A 20,684-nucleotide genomic window follows, 5' to 3' on the forward strand; every position below is an offset into this window, starting at 1 on the left:
CGTCGAAGGTTTCTGTCTTTGATTTTTATGAAAATCTCTAACTTATTTCCTTGCATCTATTCCAAGTCCAATATTGCAGTCATAGACAATTGAATGGCCAGTGGTGGAAACAGTATTTGCATCCTTAATTTAAGTAAAAGCAGAAATACTACAATTAAAGGATACAAAATTGTACATTCAATATCTTTTTTGGGTAAAAATACAGCAAGTCTTTTTTTAAATATCAAAGTCAAAGCTCTGATGATGAAGCAAGTGGCCCTTGTTACATTGTATAATATTTGACTACTATTACTATTACTATTACTATACTATGTACTAATAAGATAATTTTATAGCTGGTGGAGATGGAGCTAATTGGAATTACTTGCAGACAATAACAATGCACCGTATTTTATAAACTTGTATGTTTTGTATTTAAAATCTTAATTTTCAAAGTTAATAGTGAACACTGTTGGGTAAATGTATTGGCATAACAAGTAATTCCCCTCTGAAATGCAGTGGAGTAGAATTATTAAGTAGCATATGGCAGAGCTAAGTGCAAGTGCCTCAAATCTGTGCTCATGTGCAGTACTTGAGTAAGTGCAATACTTTGCACTTAACATCTTCCATTGAGTGTGAGACTTCATTCATGACCTTGGAAGTAATATTTTGATGCTCATTGTGCCATTCTCTGAAAGGTAAACTGGAGGAAGAGTCTGTTTGCAATAAACGAAATGAAAGTAATCATCGTTGCAGATGATTATACTAAACCAGTTGCCTGGTTGAAACAAGTGTCAGCACATTCTTCAAATTCAGAGTGCAGAACAGCATGCAAGTGTGTCGCATTTCAAGTTTTCTTGGAAGCCATGAAATAGCAGGGTAGAGACCACTCTGCCTGTCCCTCGCTGTAATGTGTTCACTTAGTTGAATCACAACACTTGCAAACAGGAGTGACACAAGTGGAACTCAAGAAAGCAGCCCAGTGTGTGGAGGAGCCACTCTCTGAGCACATAACAATGCTGCCACTTGATCATTTGTGAGGGGGCAGGTAGCAAGCTATAAAGTAGAGACTGGATAAAGCTTCTTTGTATGCTTGTGTGGCCCTCGCTGCTGCAACTTTCTGCTTTACAACCACATTAAACTCCAAAAAGGCATCAGATTTTCATACCATATGTCAGTTGTCAGTTTTAACATTTTTTCTTTTAGTCCTGCCTTCTACGATTATTGTATTTTTGCCTTCAGTATATGTTTTATTTCTTTAATTGTGCATACATGTATTGGGGCTCATTTGAACTCACTTGACTGTAAAGCACTTTAACTCCTGTTGTTTTTAAATGTGCTATATAAATAATCTGCCGTGACTAGACTTGATGACACAAATTGAGGTGAATTCAATGCAAAATACTTCCTTCCTCAAAGCGAAATTTAAGTAAGTTAGTTTGCAGAGAGATGAAGAAACTTGATGAAAAGAAATTTGATACTCACACACATAAAATGTAAAGATACAAAAAAAAGTTGTATAAACATATTGAAGAATAAATTAATTGGCCCTTTTCACACTGTAGAAAAAGCACAGGATTTCTATTAACATTAATTGTAGCTTCTTCTCAAGGGTCCCATGACACTAAACAAGCATGCACAATACCCAGGAGCCTGAAACCAAAGCAGCTAAATGGAATTCAGCCATCATTAATTTCGCAATTTTTGCCTGTGCTTTTCCTGTGACATATCAGAGTGTCTTCAGAGAGAAAGGGCTGTGAAAACATTGTTTAGATGCAGGCTATCATGGTTTCAGTCCATAGAAAAGAGACAGGCCAGTGGCTAATGGGCAACTTACTCATCTTCCCCTTCTTTCTACTCTGGTCATTGACTTTCAATAGCATACTGGCAGTCTGGTAGGTTGCAGGCTGGAGGCATCGATGTGATTTGTATAATGATCAAATTCAAATTTTCTACTGGAACCATGTTCCCTAATAATTATGCAGCCACCATCTGCAGACATAGACTCAGCAGACCACCTGCACCAGGTAGCCAAATGGGTTAACAGGCAGTCGAAGTAGCAGGAACAAGGCAACGCTGCTGACTTTGCATACAAAAGAGCTATAATGTGCTGACAGGGAACAGCTGTGCAGGACAGTGTCAGGTCACACAAGCAGCCATCAAACTGACAGGTCTGGAAAATAAACACAAACACACAAGGCCATGATGTGTATCTTCCAGTTTAATTATGTTTTTTGTTAATATGAAATATTCTTATAAGGAATAAATAGAATAAATAGATATGCAGACATGTAACTTTTTTGGATAGCTTGTAGTCCATTGATTTTTTTTGTGTGTTGTGTTTTGTGATGATTACTCTAGTATTGTATTATTATCATACTTGAATATTTTCACATTTACTTTTCTACAAGGCATATAGTAGTACTCTTCATTGTATTTTGACCTCTTTGGTTGACATTAATAATACATATAAAAGTGATGAATAATAACGAAAGTTTAAAAACGACACCGACCTTGCCGTGGCAACCGCCACACGTTTCGTCTGCCTCAATTTCCCAAAATGCTATTCGGCAAGCGTCACCGTGTTGTTGCGGAAGTGCCGGGAAACGCTGGGTTGGTAATTCTCTACTCTGACACTTGCTTTCATCTTTAATAGCTGATACTCCTCACTGGTTTTTATGTTTGTGGCGCCATCGTTTACGTGGAGAAAACAAACAAACCAACAAACCCAAAAACTTGAGTTATGGCAGCTCTAAAATACGCAGGTATGGACGACACAGATAGTGACGATGAGTTACCTCCTGGATGGGAAGAGAGATCTACGAAAGATGGTTGGGTCTACTATGCAAAGTAAGTGAAAGACACATAGTAGGGTTAACTGTCAACACCAGTATGTCTGTATTTAGGAGTTTAGCTTTAGCCCCGTTCACAACTAAAGTATCACCAGTGTTAACAGTTTGTGGCTAGCTCAGCTTGCTAGCTTACTGTTTAAACACCAGTTTAAATAAGCTCTGATATCTGAACTGGCAGCGTGAATTATAGAGTCGACAGAGCTCACGTTGCGGCAGGTTTCGTGTGAAATGACAGAAAGATATTTAATATGAAATGTCTTGATAAGACTGGAACTGTGGTATCACGAGCCATACTGTGGTTGCAGTACTATGCAGTAGCTGCAGCACTGTAGCTCATAGGTTGTGAAATGAGAGACAAGCTTCATGTGAGGTCACTCTTTTAATATAAAAATCCTAAAAACCTTATCAGGGATGGGACAGTGGGACACTAGGCTGGATGTGGTGACACAGGAAGACGTAACCTAGGGTTGCGCTTTCTGTCAATGTCTATCATTGATATGTTAGACATGTTTGAAGTTGTTTGAAGAGATTGTGTGTGCCTCTTCTATAACAGCTTGTATTAGGTTGCATTTTTGCCGTATGCTGAATGTAATTTAATGTGGTTGTGTTAGCTTTTTATCTTGCATTTGTTTCTTTTAATGTATAACTTCAACCAGCCAAGAGACTGCAGATAAAAATCAGCCTGAATCTCCCACATTAACACTGATTCTGATCAATGTGTACTGTTCTCAGCACAAACTGTACATAAATAAATGAATAAAAGTAAGATACAAGGCCAGGTTAATTTTTCGAATCTTTATTTGTCTCTGTGTACCAACAGCCATGATGAAATGAAGACACAATGGGAACACCCCAAGACAGGAAAGAAAAAACGCTGTGCAGGAGGTTTGCTTCATTTGCTTATTTTTCAGTGCTTTACAGTGTTTTATTTTTGTCTGTTTGAGGGTCATTCAGAATGTCTTTGTGTGCTCTCTAATGTTATAACCTCAGCTTTGCAACCTTCAGATCTGCCGTTTTGAGTTCCTTGTTTCTTGTTTTCATTAACTTTGTTTGTGAAAGTGCTACATACAGTAAATAAAGTTTAGAAGACATGTAACTATCACTACAGCAAAAGTATTCATGTTCCTCCCTATGCATTCTGGCTGTCAAAAGAAAACTATGTCTGTCTTTTCCCACAGATTTACCTTACGGTTGGGAGCAAGAAACTGATGAAAAAGGACAGATCATTTATGTTGAGTAAGTAGACAGCTTATTTTGGCCTCACATGAAATGCTAGAATGTACAAATCTGGGTTCTTGTCTTTTTTTTTTTATAACATCCCATTTCCTGTCATTTGCAGTCACATTAACAAGCGGACCACATATTTTGACCCGCGGCAGGCATTTACAGTAGAGGATGTGATAGTGAAGCCAAAACGGTATGATGGGAATACTGCTGCTCTTGAGATCCTGCAGGGTCGTGACTTCTCTGAAAAGGTTGTCCTCATTACTGGAGGCAATTCTGGCATTGGTGAGTTATGATAAAGTCCTTAATCGTTGTACCAGTTTAATAATGTTACATTAGAAATCATTAGTGTGCAGTAAAGTGTGTTTCCATGATGATGCCACTAGGTGGTGGTGTGGTATTACACTGTATTAGAAGGCTGATGAGCATCTCTGCACCCTGCAAGTCCCCATCTCTCCACAACCAGGCATTCATCAACATTAGCCTCCAAAATGATACACTTAGACTCAACAAATCACTCCTTAATACCGAACATGATTGTATTGAAGTTCATTAGCTGGGCTGAATTGGATGTCATTGTTAACTGTAATGAATGGTGTCCATTTGTACCCAGCAAATGCATGGCTCACTATATAATGGTCTGGAAACAAATGTATTTCCTCTTTCCTTTAGTTTAAATTAGCACAAGTAGTGGCCATTTGTTCAGACATGCTGCTTTGTTCGGGATAGATAATGACAGCATGAGGGAAATCAAATAAACATAAAATCGTTAATTGTCTTTATATTCAAATCCTTTGTCCCAAGGAAAGTCACAGCAGTGTAATTGCTGTGTGTGTATTACGAGATGCTGCAAAGCAGCACTGTAGTACATGGATTTACAGCAGCCTGGGGACCTTCACTGAACAAAAAAAGCTTGTGAACTTAAACGCCTTCCTGACCATCTCTCTGCCTCTTCATAAACATATTCAAGGATGCATCATATAGAAACAGTATCAGAATGTTATTGTTCTTGAGAAATGTTTGTATGATTTTGCACTTCAAATAGTTCATTTTTATTAATACTAACACAAGCACAAATATATCATATGTTCCTTGTTTCTGGATAACTTCTCAACTAAATTGAACTCAGATGATGGTGTGTGTTTTTGTTAATAAATAGAACCACTGACCAAGTGAAAAACTAAAATTGCTGAAGACAAGAAGGAAGTCTTACAGATGAATCAAGCTTGAACCTTGTGGTACAAATGGCCTGCGTATGTATGAATGGCTGCATGGAATGTTTAAAGTGCATAAACCATACATTTATATCGGATATAATTCAGTTGTTTAAGTTGCATTGGAAATACAGGCATTCCCTCTGGCTCACAGTGGTGTAAAAGAAAATTCAGCATTTTCCACCAGAATAAGGACTCGAAACATGCATCAAACCTGTGTTCATTTTAAAAAGAAAAGTGAATTCTAACAAGGAGTGGCCTCTCTGCCAGTCGCTAGAACTCCATCACTATCTTAAAGAACTTCTGAGAAGGGAAAAACGTGAAAGCACACTGTCAACATCACAAGACACTCTCTGGGGTGCACTAAATGATTGCTGGAATACTGCAGATTCTGAAACAAAAGAAAATTATTTGGTCTTTTGATTAAAGGTGGTGAGCAATGATTATATAGGGGGAAAGGAGAAAAGAGTTTTCACCACAAGAGGGCACAGGAGGTCCACGGCGTTGTTGCTTTTGAGGTTTCATCATATTAACTGCTTCACATGTGCCTGTTTTGCCTTAGTTAAAAAACTATATAATAAGAAACATAATCCACATTTATGATTTGCTGCAATGTATTTAGGAAATGACAATCTGTCCGTTTGAAAGAAACAGCTTTTCTCAAAAGAATGCATCAAATAGCAACAACACAGACAGTTTTGTGTATGAAGACTTAATAAACTCACATTAACATAACCTTTGTTTTACTTTACCACATATTAAATATGCAGCACCCATAATTAACTGTATTGTAATAGTAATTGCTACTACTCGTGTGCTCCTTTGACATTCCACTAGTGAAATGTGGTTATGCCAATTGCTTGGACCCACTTAGCATTTTAATGGCATCAATAGTGTTTTAATCCAAGTGTCAAGGCTATTTCCATTTTCTTCAGTGCTTATTTCCTCCACAGGAATTGTGACATTTTTATTAGTAATGGTGGGATATTATTTAATTAGCAAATTTACATTTTAGCTCTTTGATTTAGTTCTTAATGCACATGAACATGAAAAGCACATACATGAGTTTATTTATGCGTGAAATGTCATAGTGTCTGGTTTTGTGACCAGCCTTGAAGCTCCATTGCAGTAATGCTGGGAGGCGAGGCAGTAATGCGGTTTGTCTTGCCGATGTGATCGCTGCGCTCGGTTCACAACATTAGTCTTCCTCTCTCTGCTTTCTTTTGTAAATTAAAAACCAGTACCAACCCGAATGGTGTTTTTAATTGTGATAATGGAAATGAATGGTCGCAGTTTGTTTTCCCCCTATTTCTACTTCTCTTTCTCTCTCTCCTCCCTTCTTTTTAAAGGTTTTCTTACTCTTATAGACCTGTGGTTGTACACCTGTACCTCTGCATTGATTCCTAAGCGGCTTTGACCCAGGCCTGAGCCTCCTATCCATCCCCATTACATACTCCTGCTCTGGCTCTAATTCCCCTTCTATCAACTAACTCTCAGGTTATTTACTGGCCAGGGGTCCATGGAACAGTTGTCCTTAAAGGGCCATTGTCGTGATATCTCTGGCACCCTCTGGGTTCAGAGAAAAAATACTTTCTTTCCTCATATGAAATAAGTGCACAACAAAAATAAAAATCTCAGATTTTTATTGTTTATGTTCCCAATCTCATTTTTAAAGCATAAGCACTTTCCTAAAATATTTAGACTATATTTGTATTGTGCTCGCCTTGCATATACAGTTTTTGCCCTGTGACATCTCTTTTGGGACCTATGTGTAACTACATACATGTGTCCCCCTACCTGGGGAGCAGCGTCAGGCTCCCAGGCTCTTAAAGTGGATGCCATGTTGTCAGCAGAACATATGATGAGTGGGGGTCAGAAAAAACACATTGACCCTCTGACTCATTCATCTAAAACATTCAGGTAGGCACAACTGTCCTCCATGTGCTATTTTGATTCTAGCACAGTAGAAAAGCTACATTAAGGAGTGATTTTACTTTTACTAGTAGCTGTTTTTCTATTTCTAGACAAACTCATACAGAAATATTGACAGCAGTTGAGTTTAGCCAACTTTTTAAAGCTAATATGTTGTCACAGCTGAAATTATTCTACATTTGCAGTGCTTATTCTTGTGATGTTTACAATTTTATCTCAACTTTTTTGGTCATTCTGCATAGTGGCTTGTTGTAGAGCAACACCTGCAGATGCAAAGCTGGACTCAATCTGAATGTATGCTCTAAATTCCACATGGTGTTGTTGTTTAGGTGCAGGGTCAATGCTGCAATAAGAAGCAGAATAGACTCAGGCAGTCCAGACGGGGAATGGCAAGGATTTGAAAAAGGAACGCTTCATAATGTTCCGGTGTCTCCGTGCATCGTCTCTGCAGTGTTTTAGGACTTTGAATGTTATTCTTATTCATGAAAGACTAACATTGTTCTATGTTTGTGTTGATCCCGGTGTTGTGTCGGGAGGATTAAGTGTCAGGCCGGTGCTCTCCTCTCTCTGGATGGAGAGATCCCTAAGCATATTCAGTGAGTCGCAGAGCTGGGGGAGCCTCTGTGTGCAGATTAAACCCATAGCCTAGCTTTGTGGCTGATCATTAGATTGAGGCAGATTTGTTAAGCATAACTGCCATTAAATTGGCTGCAAAGCTCTGGTATTTACTGCACTGCTGTTTATGAATAAGGACCCCCTTAAAGACCCGCGCAGCGATGCGTTAAACCCGAGCCTCGGTAAGGAGGGAAATGCATTATTCATAGTGGGAGGAATTAGATGGATAAAAAGATGTTCCTGGTGAGGGTGGCGTGTGGTGTCTGTGTCTCAGTGTGTGTGTGTCTCTGAGCATCTCTGAGTGGTTGCGTGTGGTTTAGATGACATCCAGAGTGCATTTGTGTTTATATTCAGGAGTCTGATAGTATTTTGTGTGTGTGTGTGTGTGTGTGTGTGTGTGTGTGTGTGTGTGTGTGTGTGTTTCCGCTGGGGGGGCCCACGTCCTGCTCTGTCTCTCCTCTGTGTCAGCTTGTGAACTGAGCCACTGAGGAAATCGAAGGAGAGCTTTATTTATTTTTTTTTTTCAACGGGCATTTCATGTCCTCTCTGATGAATGTGTTTATTGGCTACGTAATGAGAACCAGTTATGGTTGGTTAGTCAAATTATTTAACTTTATTAACCTTGGATGAAATTTGCTATGCAGACTCAAACTGGTGTAACATGCAAAGAGTATTATGCTGGAGGCCAGAAGGGTTCAATAATGATTACAGCTCTAATATAATAGAACTGAAGTGGTTAGAGAGAGAGGATGGAATACATATATGTGCTTAAAGGCTGTAGGTAAAATAAAATGAAAGGGTACTGGGTTATTGTGTGTAGTCAAGTAGTTTATAGACCTATCGAGTTTACAGTCTGCAGATGATGAGGGGCTGAAAGTTACATGATGGCAGTGGGGGGGGGATTTTGATGACAGTGATGAAAATAGCCCCAATTCTCAGGAGATATGTGTGCTTGAGCAGGGGTCTGGGGTCTATGTTTATCCTTGTGCATGTGTGTGTTTTGGTGTGTGTTTATCAAGTTTACAGGCCTCTCTCTCTCTCTCCCTCTCTCTGTGTGTGTGTGTGTGGTAGTCAGGTAAGGCTGGCTGCAGGAGGAGCAGGGGTGACCAGTGCGACGTGAGGCCATGATGAGAGATTGTGTAGGGAGTTGGAGGTTGACACAGAGGGTCAGAGGAAGAGAAGGGGGGTGGGTGGGCAGTAGATAGGGCTGCATGGATGGTGAGACAGCAGTTGGGGGGGGTAGGAAGGAGGCAGAAGGGGACAGGGAGGGGTAATAGAACCACTCCAGTGCTCTCGCCTGGAACAGCTCAACCTTGGGCTGTAATTACTAACCATACATCCCACTTTTGGGGTGACATCTCCCTCCTCTTGGACTAATGGAGGGGAATTAGAGGGGATCTTAAAAGTCAGAAGCGAGGGTCGGGGGGTGGGTTGCTGTTCCTCACTTCTTGGGACAAGAAATGCACAGCAGCAGGAACAGGTGCACAATCACTGAGACGGTCAGGAGTTAGGCCGTGTCTTACTGTGTGAAATATTTGCATCTGTAAAATGTGGGAATGTTTGCAGAAAGTAGTGATGATACAAAGAAAAGTCGTTGAATTCGTTTATTATGACAAATCTTTTCACAAAGGCAGGCACTCAGTGGCATGAATAACATGAAAAAGTCAATGGATCACATGCTCACTGTCCTTTATAAGTAGTGTATTGCTTTGTATTTACAGTTTCATCCTATAATAAATTCATCCCGTCACTTCCTGCTTTTTATTTATATTTCTTGAGGCACGTTGGCATTGACCTCTTGATGCATGAGGCAGAGCGCCAAGCTTGAAACGTGATGCAATGCAGAGTAGCTGCCCATCCAAGCCTTTTTTGTGCACATAATTATCATTTTCTGAATTTGACAGCATCCCTCCTTTTTTCCTTGTATTATCACACAGTTTATTGTGGACTCCACGATATAGCAGAAAGTATTGTACATGCCACTTACAGTTTTTTTTTTTGCTCCACTGTGGGAATGTTTAAAGGCACTATATGGTGCATACAGTCAGAAGGGATGTCTGACACTGTCTTATGATTTTGGTGTAAAAGGGTGGATTTAGGGAGTGATAGTGCAGCGGCTTCATGGGACCAGATGGAGGGGGACCGCAGCTTGCTCGTGATCCGCATCACCCTCAATAAATCTTTAAATTTATAATCAACAAACTAACCGACGAATTTAGACGCATAAATCAGGTTGACCACAGCAAATTAAAGTAGTCAGAGATACACAGATATAAACAGTGTAATTAAAAGCCACATATTTATCAGATTTATTCTTTGCTTCAGAAATATAACACTCCACATATTTTTATGTTGTGCATTACGGTTAAAGTGCCTTTCATTTCTTTGGAGTGGGTTGATCTGGAGTCTGTGCACAAATTCAGCCCTGTCGAGAGGGGATTGTGGGAACTACACGTTTACCCACAGGTCTTGTAATGATCTGAATTGACTTCTGTTTGCTCAATTGTACTACGGAGCTTATTTTAGTTAAATGCCTCTTTGGATGCAGATCAAGAGAACGAGCAGGCAGCTCCGTTTGCCAAATAAACACGTTTACTGACGAGGCTGGTAATGATCTCATTACATTGAGCCAATACACCTGTGTACGATGGGGGATCCAGAGGGGGGCGGCGGGCCAGGGAGGACAAACAAAGCGTGAAATCACTAAATCACACTCATTATTGGGGGATATCAGTAGGGCCAGGATCCTAATGTACCATGAAGAGCATTCACTGCTTAATGGACATTTTACACAATTTTTTATGCATTTTATACATTACTGTAAAACAAATTTTCAACAACAGCTGAGCCATTTACTGTATTTTTTGTTACGTTGTGAATCATCAGATTGAACAAACACACAATCAGAGAATCTGCTTTAACCCGTGCTGAATTTTGTCATCTTGATCCCCCAGCTTTTTTTTTTTTTTTTTAATAAAAGTCCTGACCATGCAGCCTCTGCATGCATCTGTTTTTACCACGATTAGACAAAAGAACCTGAAAGATCATTACAGCCTGGCGTAATACTCAGGCCTTGTGTGTGTTGTAAAACAGCTTATGGCGTCTGTCAATCCGCCAGAGCAAAAGAAAGCCCTGTCTGACCTCTCGTCATGTTCCACCAGCAGCGCACGCTGCTGAAACAGGCTCTTTTTGTTGTACACCTGACCAGGAACTCATTTCAGTGCGGCCCTCTCTACCGGCAACATGGGTGAGAGGGCGGGGAGTCTCTGTTACAGCAACGCCACTCTCGTTATTTCACAATTAATGTCAAGCCCTTGTTATTTGTCATTGGAAATACATGGCTTCGGTGCGGCTGCTGTTGTTGCTGCCATATTCTAATTTGTTCTCCATTATGGAAAACACTGGTGTCGATTAATTTCACTTTCATGGTTTGTACACACAACAAGTGAGTTTGAAGTGTTGTTGTTTACCAGCCGCCTGTACTGTTGTACAATTTATAAAAAGCTTTAAAATTATGGCATGTTTGGAATCCTCTTTTTAACATTTGCAAATTTAGTTTGGTCTTTTGCTGCTTATGGATTGTTTCTGTTGTAGAAATTTGAATATCCTGTAATGTTAATTCAAGACACATCCTCATATGTCCTCTTTTAGTCTGTAGATTAAATTGCAGACATTTTGCATGACGCTGAAAAGCTTTTATGACACGTGTTTCCTAAAGCCTGCCGCTCCACCTGCAAATTCAAAGCGTGTGTTTACTCCGCGAGTCATGCTGCTCGTTTTTTTTCTTTTCCTGTCATATTGTTTTTATTTTCCTTTCCATTTCCTGTGAGTGAAATGATCTCCACTCACCGCCACAGTCCCCTCCATTACACCTAATAAGGTGTCATATAATTTAATTCCATGCTTCACTTGTCAGAGAGGGCTTCCAATCCGACTCCAATTTTGAGTTTTAATAGATATTAGTCCTTAACACTCTCCTCACAATTAGGCCTCCCAGTTTTGCTCTTAATGAAAATCAGATTAAGACATATAATCTAATTACAGTTCATATTAATCCACCCTCTGATACACTCTGCCTCTCAGACCCTCTTTGCCACAATCAATTATCGCACCCGTCAGTTTGTCAATCAGGACGCTCACACTGTTCGACATACAGTATGTGTGCATCTGACTGTGTCTTGTATTTACTGAAGAACTGGGGCTGAAAGATGTGACGCTGCTCTGTGCTGTTGAACTTTTCCATGACACTTTGAAGGATCGTAAATGTCAAAGGAAATAAAAATACGGCGGGGGGAGAAAAAAAAAAGGAATCTCATAAATTAATTCAACCTATGGGTTGAAATGACCCATTTAGACTTGTAATTTAGAAATGAACTTCTCTCCCTCTATTTCCAGTTTTTGTCAGTTTTATCGTGACTACATGATTTGGATGGAGCCATGAAGTAGTCTCGGACTGATAAATTCTGTGTGTATCTGTGGACCTCGTTTCGTGGGAGCTGCGTCCTTATCAGAGGCCCTTTGATGAGCTGAAATATCACACCGAGGTTCAGCTTGAATGTCATGTCTGTTCGATTGTTCATTTGAGTCCCTCTGTTATGATCCGTGTTTTCATAATTACTGCCATCGCTCTTTAATTGCCAACATAATTAACAGCCGACCTCCCTAACTCTAACCCGGTACGCGCGGCGGCACCTTCTCGAGAGCCGGCGGTCAGATCTGAAACTTTATCTAAGAAGAGAGGAAGAAGTCTTGAACCAAAAATAATTCAATCAGTTTCATCACTTCAGAGAGAAATGATTAACTCTCTCTACTAGACCACTGGGTTACTCAATGAAAGAAATTATATGGAAAATTGATAGGGATTTTAGCTCGCACCCCCACCATCACCACCCCCACCACCCCAGTAGATTCAACCCCTGAGAATCAAAGTTATCTTCAGAAAAAAACTAATCTTTTTGAAGCATTGCTCGCTTTCATTCTTTTCTCTCTTCGTGTCTTTGTCTGTCTATCTATCTATCTGTCTCTCTGTCTGTCTTGCCGTCTCCCCGATCATGTCTCAGGCTATGAGACAGCCAGGTCTTTTGCGCTGCATGGTGCCCGTGTGATCTTGGCCTGTCGAAACCTGTCCCGGGCCAGCAAGGCAGTTAGTGCCATACAGCAGGAGTGGGTAAGTGAGCCCTTCAATTTCTCTTGAAACTCTTTGCAGTATAAGCCTGGTGATGTCAGCAGTTTCCATGAAGAGACCTAAGCCAACAAAGAACTCATCCTACTAACAAGTATAGTCTGTGTAGCCACACCTGATGCACGGTAGCTTATTTCTCTATATGTAACTATATTCTTTATACAAGAGATCTAGTTTATCTAGTTTACGTCCTGGAAGAAGGATCCTTCATTTTCCTGATGTTTTTCTTTCTTTTTAGACATCTTGATGCAGTTTAGCCAAATTGCTCTGAGACGTATTTGTGATTTGGGGCTGTCTGAATGAAAATTAACTCACCACAAATTGTGTTTCATTAGTTCATGTGTCATGACATGAAATAAATGTTTATATGAGCCACATATTCAGGTCTACCTTGTTCAGGAGAAGCTTTCCTAAATGGGAAAATTTAAATATTCATGCTGAGGTTCTCCCAAACTGCCTGCACGCTTCCCAGGAGAGGTAAAGAAACTTCTGTATGGGCGTCTCTGTGTAAAGCAAGAGAGAGTGAGAGAGAAGAATTAAAGGGAGGGAAGGAGAGAGAAAAAGTGAGAGAGGGCATCTGATAATTACCTCAGATTATTGCTCTAATATCGCTGCGCTTGTGACGCGTCCCCAGATTTACGAGTGTGGGAAAATAAACAAGTGAAATGTGGGTGCTGGAGCAGAAAGAATAAGCCATTAGCGCTGGGTTGATTACAGAGAGCAGGACTTGAGGAAGAAGGAGAGTGAGTGCTCAGCGCAGATATGGAGAGAGAGCGGCTGAGAGGGAGGAAAAGAGGGGGGGAGCGAGAGAGGGAGACAAACGCCTTTGAGCGAGAGTAGATCTGCAGTGTTTAAACTCACCCAAGTCTCTAATTGAAGTATGCCCCTGGGGCTGTCAGTGCTGCTCCACAGTGTGAAATCCAGTGTACAGATCTATTAATGTAGCTGCTTTGTCTAAACGAGTGAGGAAAAGCTCTGATCCAAGTAGCAGATTTTGCAGTCAAATTGATTTTCAAGCTTCACACCTGCCACGGAGTCATCCAAGATGTTGTTAAATGTTTGCGAATTCACGAATGGAGGCTGCTTAGAATTGCGTCCAAAGATCAAATGATTGGTGAACTCTGCAGTGGAAATGATTATCATCCCTATTTGTGGCACATTGGCATGTGGCATGTACAGATTGTCCTCAAATTAAATGATTGAATTAATGGAGTTCTGTATAGTTCAAACGGAGCACGAGTGGTGAATTAGCATTCCCTAAGCTCACTCCATATTTCCTTCTCAAGGAATCCCCCCGTTATAGGCTAATGAATAAAAGTCACAATATCAGAATAAATCTTTGCCGCAAATTCTCCCCTCTGGCGACATTATTAATAGATTCAGGAGAAGAATAGAGGGGAGGATTAATCTTTAAGATGATGGATGGACTCCGCTCGCCTTCCCATGCTCCTGCGCTAAGGTCATTTTGATAAGAGGGTATATTTTGGGGTCCTCTGTACAAAAGGTCATCATATCTACTTCCAGGTCCCTCTCAGAGTTCCGCTCTGGCTGCCAGGAGTGGAACTGCTGTCCCGATTGCAGAAGACCCCTGACCTCTAACTACCTGCTTACTATTACTCTGAACTCTCTCTTTCTCTAACTCTCTCTGTGTGTCCCTGGCTGTGTGGGCTAGCATTGCTGCTCAGAGGTGAGAGTGATGAGACATCCGCAGCGCAGGGCGGTGCCCACGGCGTAGCGCAATGTACTGACAGTGGGTATAATAGTGAGGTCGCCGATGGATAATGGGCAGGTCAGAACAGCCACTGGCTGCTAGGAAGAGCAGGGTCAGAGGGCTTATCCTTCCCAGCCAATCATACTGTGCTCTGCCAGGAACAGTATAAACAGAACAATACAATTTACAGAAGAAAAAAATCCCTCCTGTGCTTCTACTTAATCTTTAACTACGACCCTACTGTAAAAAAAAAAAAAAAAAAAAAAAGCAGGGACTCTGTGTGAAACATAAATAAAACAGAATGTGATCATTTTTTATTGTGATAATGAATTGTAAAAACAGCACAAAGACAATAGATTTAATTTTTGGTGTCATCAGCTTCATTGATTTTTGTAAATATCTGCTGCTTCTGAATTTGATGCAGCGATACGTTTCAAACAAGTTGGTACAGGAGCAGCAAAAGACTGGGAAAGTGTGGAACGCTCTAAAAACACCTGTTTGGATCATTCCACAGGCAAACAGGTTGATTGGTAACAAGGCTCAGTCATTCACCAGCGAGGATGGAGCGAGATTCACCACTTTGTGAACACATGATTGTTTAAAGAATGTAAATGCTTGGGAGCACTTTGTAAAACTTTTGTTGCTAAACACAGTTTGCTTACAAGTGACTGTTTTCCAACTTTTTGGGAATCAGGGATGTAGTGTGAAAGTATTCATGCTTGATATTACAGAGCTTGTTTGGCACTTTAGAGATTGTATTACCTGTTTGTGTTTTTTGCTGACTTTTTATCATCAAATTAGTTTCTTGCTGTGTTTATGCTACATACTGTTTTCACGATGGGACTTTAGCTGCATCCCCACCGCAGACCTAATCTGAGCAGAATGTGTTATTTTCTCTGCCTCTATTCGAGCTGTGAGGTGAAACCCCTCCAGTAGGCTCATTAGGGGAGTTTAGAGTGGCGGAGAGGGGATAAACATTTACCTTATGATTGTGTTTTACAATAAGCCTGATGCTGGTTGCCTTTATAGGGTTCAAAGGGGGCTGTTTTTACAGGCGGTGATGAAGCCACAGTAAAACCAGAAGGGGATTAAGCAGCAGATGGGTGCTGGGAAAGACAGGAAGACAGATAGAGAAAATGCTGAGAGTGAAGCGTGATAACAGATTTGTACCAAAAAGAGACAAGGCAGAAAGATATGCAGAGCCAAAATTTTGATTCATGCACCCTTACAGATATAAGCTGTATTTTGCATTTTACTATTGTCATATAGAGTCCTTCAGGTAACTCTACTGTGCAAATGTTCCAGCTCTGCAGCTCTTGCTTTCTGCCTTAACTATGACTTAACGTAGCTATTTTCCCACAGCCCCTTACCTATCCATCTTCTATTCCGCTCACAGTGCAGGCAGGTTAAGTTGGTGGTTAACAACCAAAGTGTTGCCTGCGTGCCAGAGATTTATTTTTTCCTGATTGCCTTTAAAATTCTGCTTATCTTTGACTCCAATGTCTCCCTCAGAGAGCTGTAATGGAATTCCCTGAGATACAGCCCATCGCACGGTGGGCCAACCAAGGCCCTTGGCCCCTGAGTAGAATACAATACGCACACACACACACACACACACACACACACACACACACACACACACACACACACACACACACAGCCATACATGGTCTTATTTTGTAATTTATTTCTTTTTTTTTTTAAATCCAAAATGCTTATTTCCCCCACTGCCCCTTTCTACAGCACATGCTAATGAGATGCTTTGTAAGAGCGTTAATTAGTGAGCTAGTCACTGATTGCTGTGCTTGTTTTTGTTGTGTGTGTGTGTATGTGTATGTGTGTGTGTGTGTGTGGCAGGGGGGGTATTAATATGGCTGTGTGCCGCTGAGGAGAGTTCTGTCAGGGTCTGCTCTGGAACCAATTAGGCTAAAGCTCAGTGTCCACTGAGGCTGCTGGGAGAAAAAAGCCTGCTGCTTGCAATGTCAAACAGCAACATTAACACAGGCCAGAGAGGCACAGCGAGACAGGCGGACCGAGAGACGATAAGCAGCGGTCACTCATACGGACAGACAGACAGACAGGTCCTCTGCTAGATATAAAAACCAGACAAACAAAACACTCATATCCTCTGCCACAAACCTCTACCTTCACCATTTTTTATCAGGTTCAAGCCTTTACATGTATATATAGATAATCTACCCATGCACTGTAGACTCACAGGTTCTCAATGAGACACAATGTACCTTTGCAAGCGTCTGCTATTTCAGGTGAAATGACTGGATTGTCACAAAGCAGGGGTGGAAAAGGTCTTCAAAGACAGACGGAAAGAAGGCAGTTTCCTCTTGAGGATGTCTGTACATAAACTTGTGTTCCCATGCCTTCCAGATACACAATCTCACCGATTCACACCGGCTATTCTCTGCTCATAGCCTATGATTTATAATGAGAATGTCACACATTTATGCATCATGGCCTACATACAGCAGCATGAGGTGCCAAAGTTCTGGATGAGTCCCACATTTCTTACAGAAAACTACTTTCGTGTATGACCATGTTCATTAGGACACATGTATGCACTCAGACCCTTTTCTGTGTCACCCTCGCTCTCATTTAACCCGAACCACACTTGTTTGCGTAGGAAAAGTGGCGTATGTGTGTGGATGCATGTGTGCCTGCATTTGCCCGTTTGCCCGGTGCATAACCTCCTGTGTCAGTCTGACAGGCCCTGCGCCCCGCCGGCCACCATGCCATGGCACGCTCCTCCCGCTGAGGCCAACAGGAAGTGACACATGTGAAATGCTGACCTGGTCGGTTGCAGCCCCCTCCAGGGCCTCAGGATGCTGCTCTTTTAGTCACTCTTCCCCTCACTTCCCTCGCTTCCCTTTCTTAGTTTTTTTTTTTCATCTTTCAGAAAGGCCTCAAAAGACTTTTGTCCCCCTTCGTTCACCCTTCAATTCCGCACCACTTTTTTCTTCTTCTCTTCTCTCCCAAAATGATTAAGGAAATTGCAGCCCATTTCCCAGGTCAGTGAGCAGGTCTGTAGCACTCTTCTCTGCTGCCAGAAGGCCCACTAGATCATGGTGCATCATTTTTAAGTCCTCTATCTTCCAGGATTTGGAACTTTATCTTGTTTTCAACATCATATCATGACGAGGTTACTTTCTTGCAGACAACAACTCTAATACTAAAACAACAGTTTCTCTCAATTGTTTGCTTTAATTAAAACATGCATACCTTTTTATGGTGCTTTAGAATGTCTCACATGGTGCACTTTCTTTCATTAAAAGCATAAAAGTAATTTTTTTCGTATGTGGTTTTGCTGACACGCCACTGTTAAAGCTCAGAGAAATCCAGTGGAGATTGTGGTGGTGATGTTGAAGCTTGTACTTAAGCAGCCCTAGAGCCCCTTTTCAGATTGTCCCCAGACTACAGCAACATTATACTTGCACTTCCCCCCTCCCTGCTCTCCCAATCCTCTCCTCCAATCTCAGGTGCATCCACTGAATCATTGAGGGAGTGGCGGCTCTCCCTTATTTCCAGGATGAGGCTTTGGGCAAATCAGTCTGTTTCCTCGCATATTAGTAGCATGTGTTCGCCTCTCCAGGGAGACCTTCTCATCTCTCTTTATTTACTTGTTTATTTCTTTGCCTCTTACCTGCATTCTGTCTGTAGACTGGGAATAAAAAGGTCCCACATCCCCAGCTAAGGTCTACACCGGCTTGATGCTGAAGAGAGCAGAAAGGATGGATGGAATGAGGGTGCAATTGCGATATGTAAATTTGATGAGGAAACCCCCTTTCTCCTCAAATTTATCCAACTTCTTATTCCTCCAACAAGCGACCGCACAAAGCTCGGCAACTACAATAGGATTTACTGTAATATACCACTGAGGATTTCTTTACATTGCACAGGTGACTGTTACAATGCAGCTTGTGGGAATTCTAAAGGAGGCTTTGTGTAGTATAGACTGTTAGTATAAACGTGCACGAGTACGTAAGAGTAATACCTTGAGGTTTTACAGTCGTAAGCATTTTGTGTGTGTGTGTGTGTGTATGATTGTGCATCTATGTAATACAAACTTCAAGTACAGTATGTGTGCACATGAACATGCACGTGCACGCACATTGTCCATTCACATGGTGTGTATTTAAATGCTTGATTATGCATTTTGCATAGCTTTGGGACATGCATCACTCTTCCCAGACTGCTAATAAAGTGACCAGGGAGATGGGGGTACCTAAATGAATCCTAAAGTGCCTGGCTTGCATTCCTCACTCCCTCACTGCTCTGCTTAGTTATTCCAGCCCGTCGTGGAAAGCTGTGCGCCGCTCAGCTCTCCTCCTCCTTATGTCTGTCTGCTATAGCCAGGTGCTCAGTCTCCTGAAGAGGTGTGGCCTGCTCCTAATTGCCTGGACCACAGTGAACTATGGGCGAAGGCTCTGTGTGAAGGAGCACCGTGGAGGAATAATTTTGAATAAATCACATAGTTAGCCGGGTGGTATTTTCTGCCAAATAAGCAGTTCCGCAGTCGTCTCACATGGAGGTGTGAGCGTTAGAATGACGGGTCACTTGCCATAGGTCATGTTGGGGAGGATTTAAATGATTTAAATGATGTCACTGCCACTGAAGGGGACAGGTTGAGGAAGGATGTGTAAGGCAGCACCTCTTTGTTGTTTGAACCTGACAGACTCTCATCCCTCACTCTTTCTCTCACCCCTCTGAAGGAGGGCTCATAGCCCTGGGACTAGGGCTTCTTATGATGAGAGAGGTGAGAGGTTGCTTGGATCTCTTTCACTCTTCCTCTCCCTCTTTCTCTCTCTGCCAGCCGAGAATGTTTTTATTGAAGTCTGAGAAGTGCTGACCACAGGGAGACAAGTCCAGCACACGCTGTAATGTTTTAAATCAGGAGATGAGCCAGTTGTAATAAGCTGCAGCCAAATAGTCTCGGGCTCAGTAGATGTCTGCCAAACAAGCAAACATAGTAACGTTGAATGCAAAAAAACCATCTGGCAACTGGCTATAACATTTATCCGATATTACCCCGAGCTCTTTTAGCATCTTTAGCGCAGTTTGAAATCAGCACAGGCCTTCAGATCCCACGATAAAGTTCATAGGAGATGCATTGGGCTAATTAGATGTAATTCTGTGTTTGATGTCTCTGTGAGATTTGAATTGTCTGTTGCTGTCTCTCGCCATCTTTCATAACCCACCAAGAGTACATTCAGACGTGAGATGGGAACTTAATGAGTGTGCGTGCGTGCACGTGCATACATTTGATGCCCCACATGTCTGATTGCGTTTCACATGTGAGAAAGGGGAGAGTGTGCACGCATGTGCCCTGTTGTCAGTTTGTGTTTGTTGTGAAGGACGGAGGAATTGTCCGCTAATGAACGGAAGAGTGCGTCACAGCAAGTCAACAGCTGCCATGTCCGACCACTCTGACACTGTAAGTCACATATTTCAATGTCAGCCCGATCAAGAGTAACAGCCGCAAAGCTCTTGACAGTCAAGTGCTCTCTCTGAAACAAACGTGTGGTATCTTCGTGATGCTGTTGTGAATGTGATAAGAATGGGTTGTTCTTTGTTTACGTGTTTATTAGCAAACAAGAAACAGAGAGATGAAAATCGGCTTTTTCAAACGAAGATGTACCTTTAAGAAGCATGAAAAAAACCTTCTTGGTGATCTTGCCATGTATTTATCATGTACACTAGCATTCAAAAGCTTATATCACCTGTTATATTGATGTTTTTTTTTCTTCTTTTCTTCAATATGGCTATTTTGACATAGATGAAATAGAATGTAATTCAAAAACCAAAAGTGTTATTTACATTCAAAATGGTTTTTTTTGCCCCAAAAGAAGAATTATTAAACAATTCAAATTTAAATGTAACCGATGTCCTCACAGTGTTGCATGACGGGAGAACACTGTTGTAACCATTTCCACCAAATACCAAATAGTTTGTTTTCCAGTCCT

The 20,684-nt window shown here is 41.4% G+C and overlaps 1 protein-coding gene across 1 annotated transcript in view; it reads left to right on the forward strand.

The window, feature by feature from the left end:
* The first annotated feature begins 2,582 nt into the window (after window positions 1-2,582).
* The window catches only part of wwox (WW domain containing oxidoreductase), a 126,603-nt gene continuing 108,501 nt past the window's right edge, over window positions 2,583-20,684 (forward strand). Inside the window, exons 1-5 of the mRNA XM_041939201.1 lie at window positions 2,583-2,829; window positions 3,652-3,716; window positions 4,010-4,067; window positions 4,171-4,340; window positions 12,877-12,983. Coding sequence (XP_041795135.1) covers window positions 2,723-2,829; window positions 3,652-3,716; window positions 4,010-4,067; window positions 4,171-4,340; window positions 12,877-12,983 — 507 coding nt within the window. The 5' untranslated portion in view covers window positions 2,583-2,722. The remainder of the gene's footprint in view (window positions 2,830-3,651; window positions 3,717-4,009; window positions 4,068-4,170; window positions 4,341-12,876; window positions 12,984-20,684) is intronic.

Source organism: Chelmon rostratus, chromosome 6 (assembly GCF_017976325.1).
Source record: "Chelmon rostratus isolate fCheRos1 chromosome 6, fCheRos1.pri, whole genome shotgun sequence".
Lineage (NCBI taxonomy): Eukaryota > Metazoa > Chordata > Actinopteri > Chaetodontiformes > Chaetodontidae > Chelmon > Chelmon rostratus.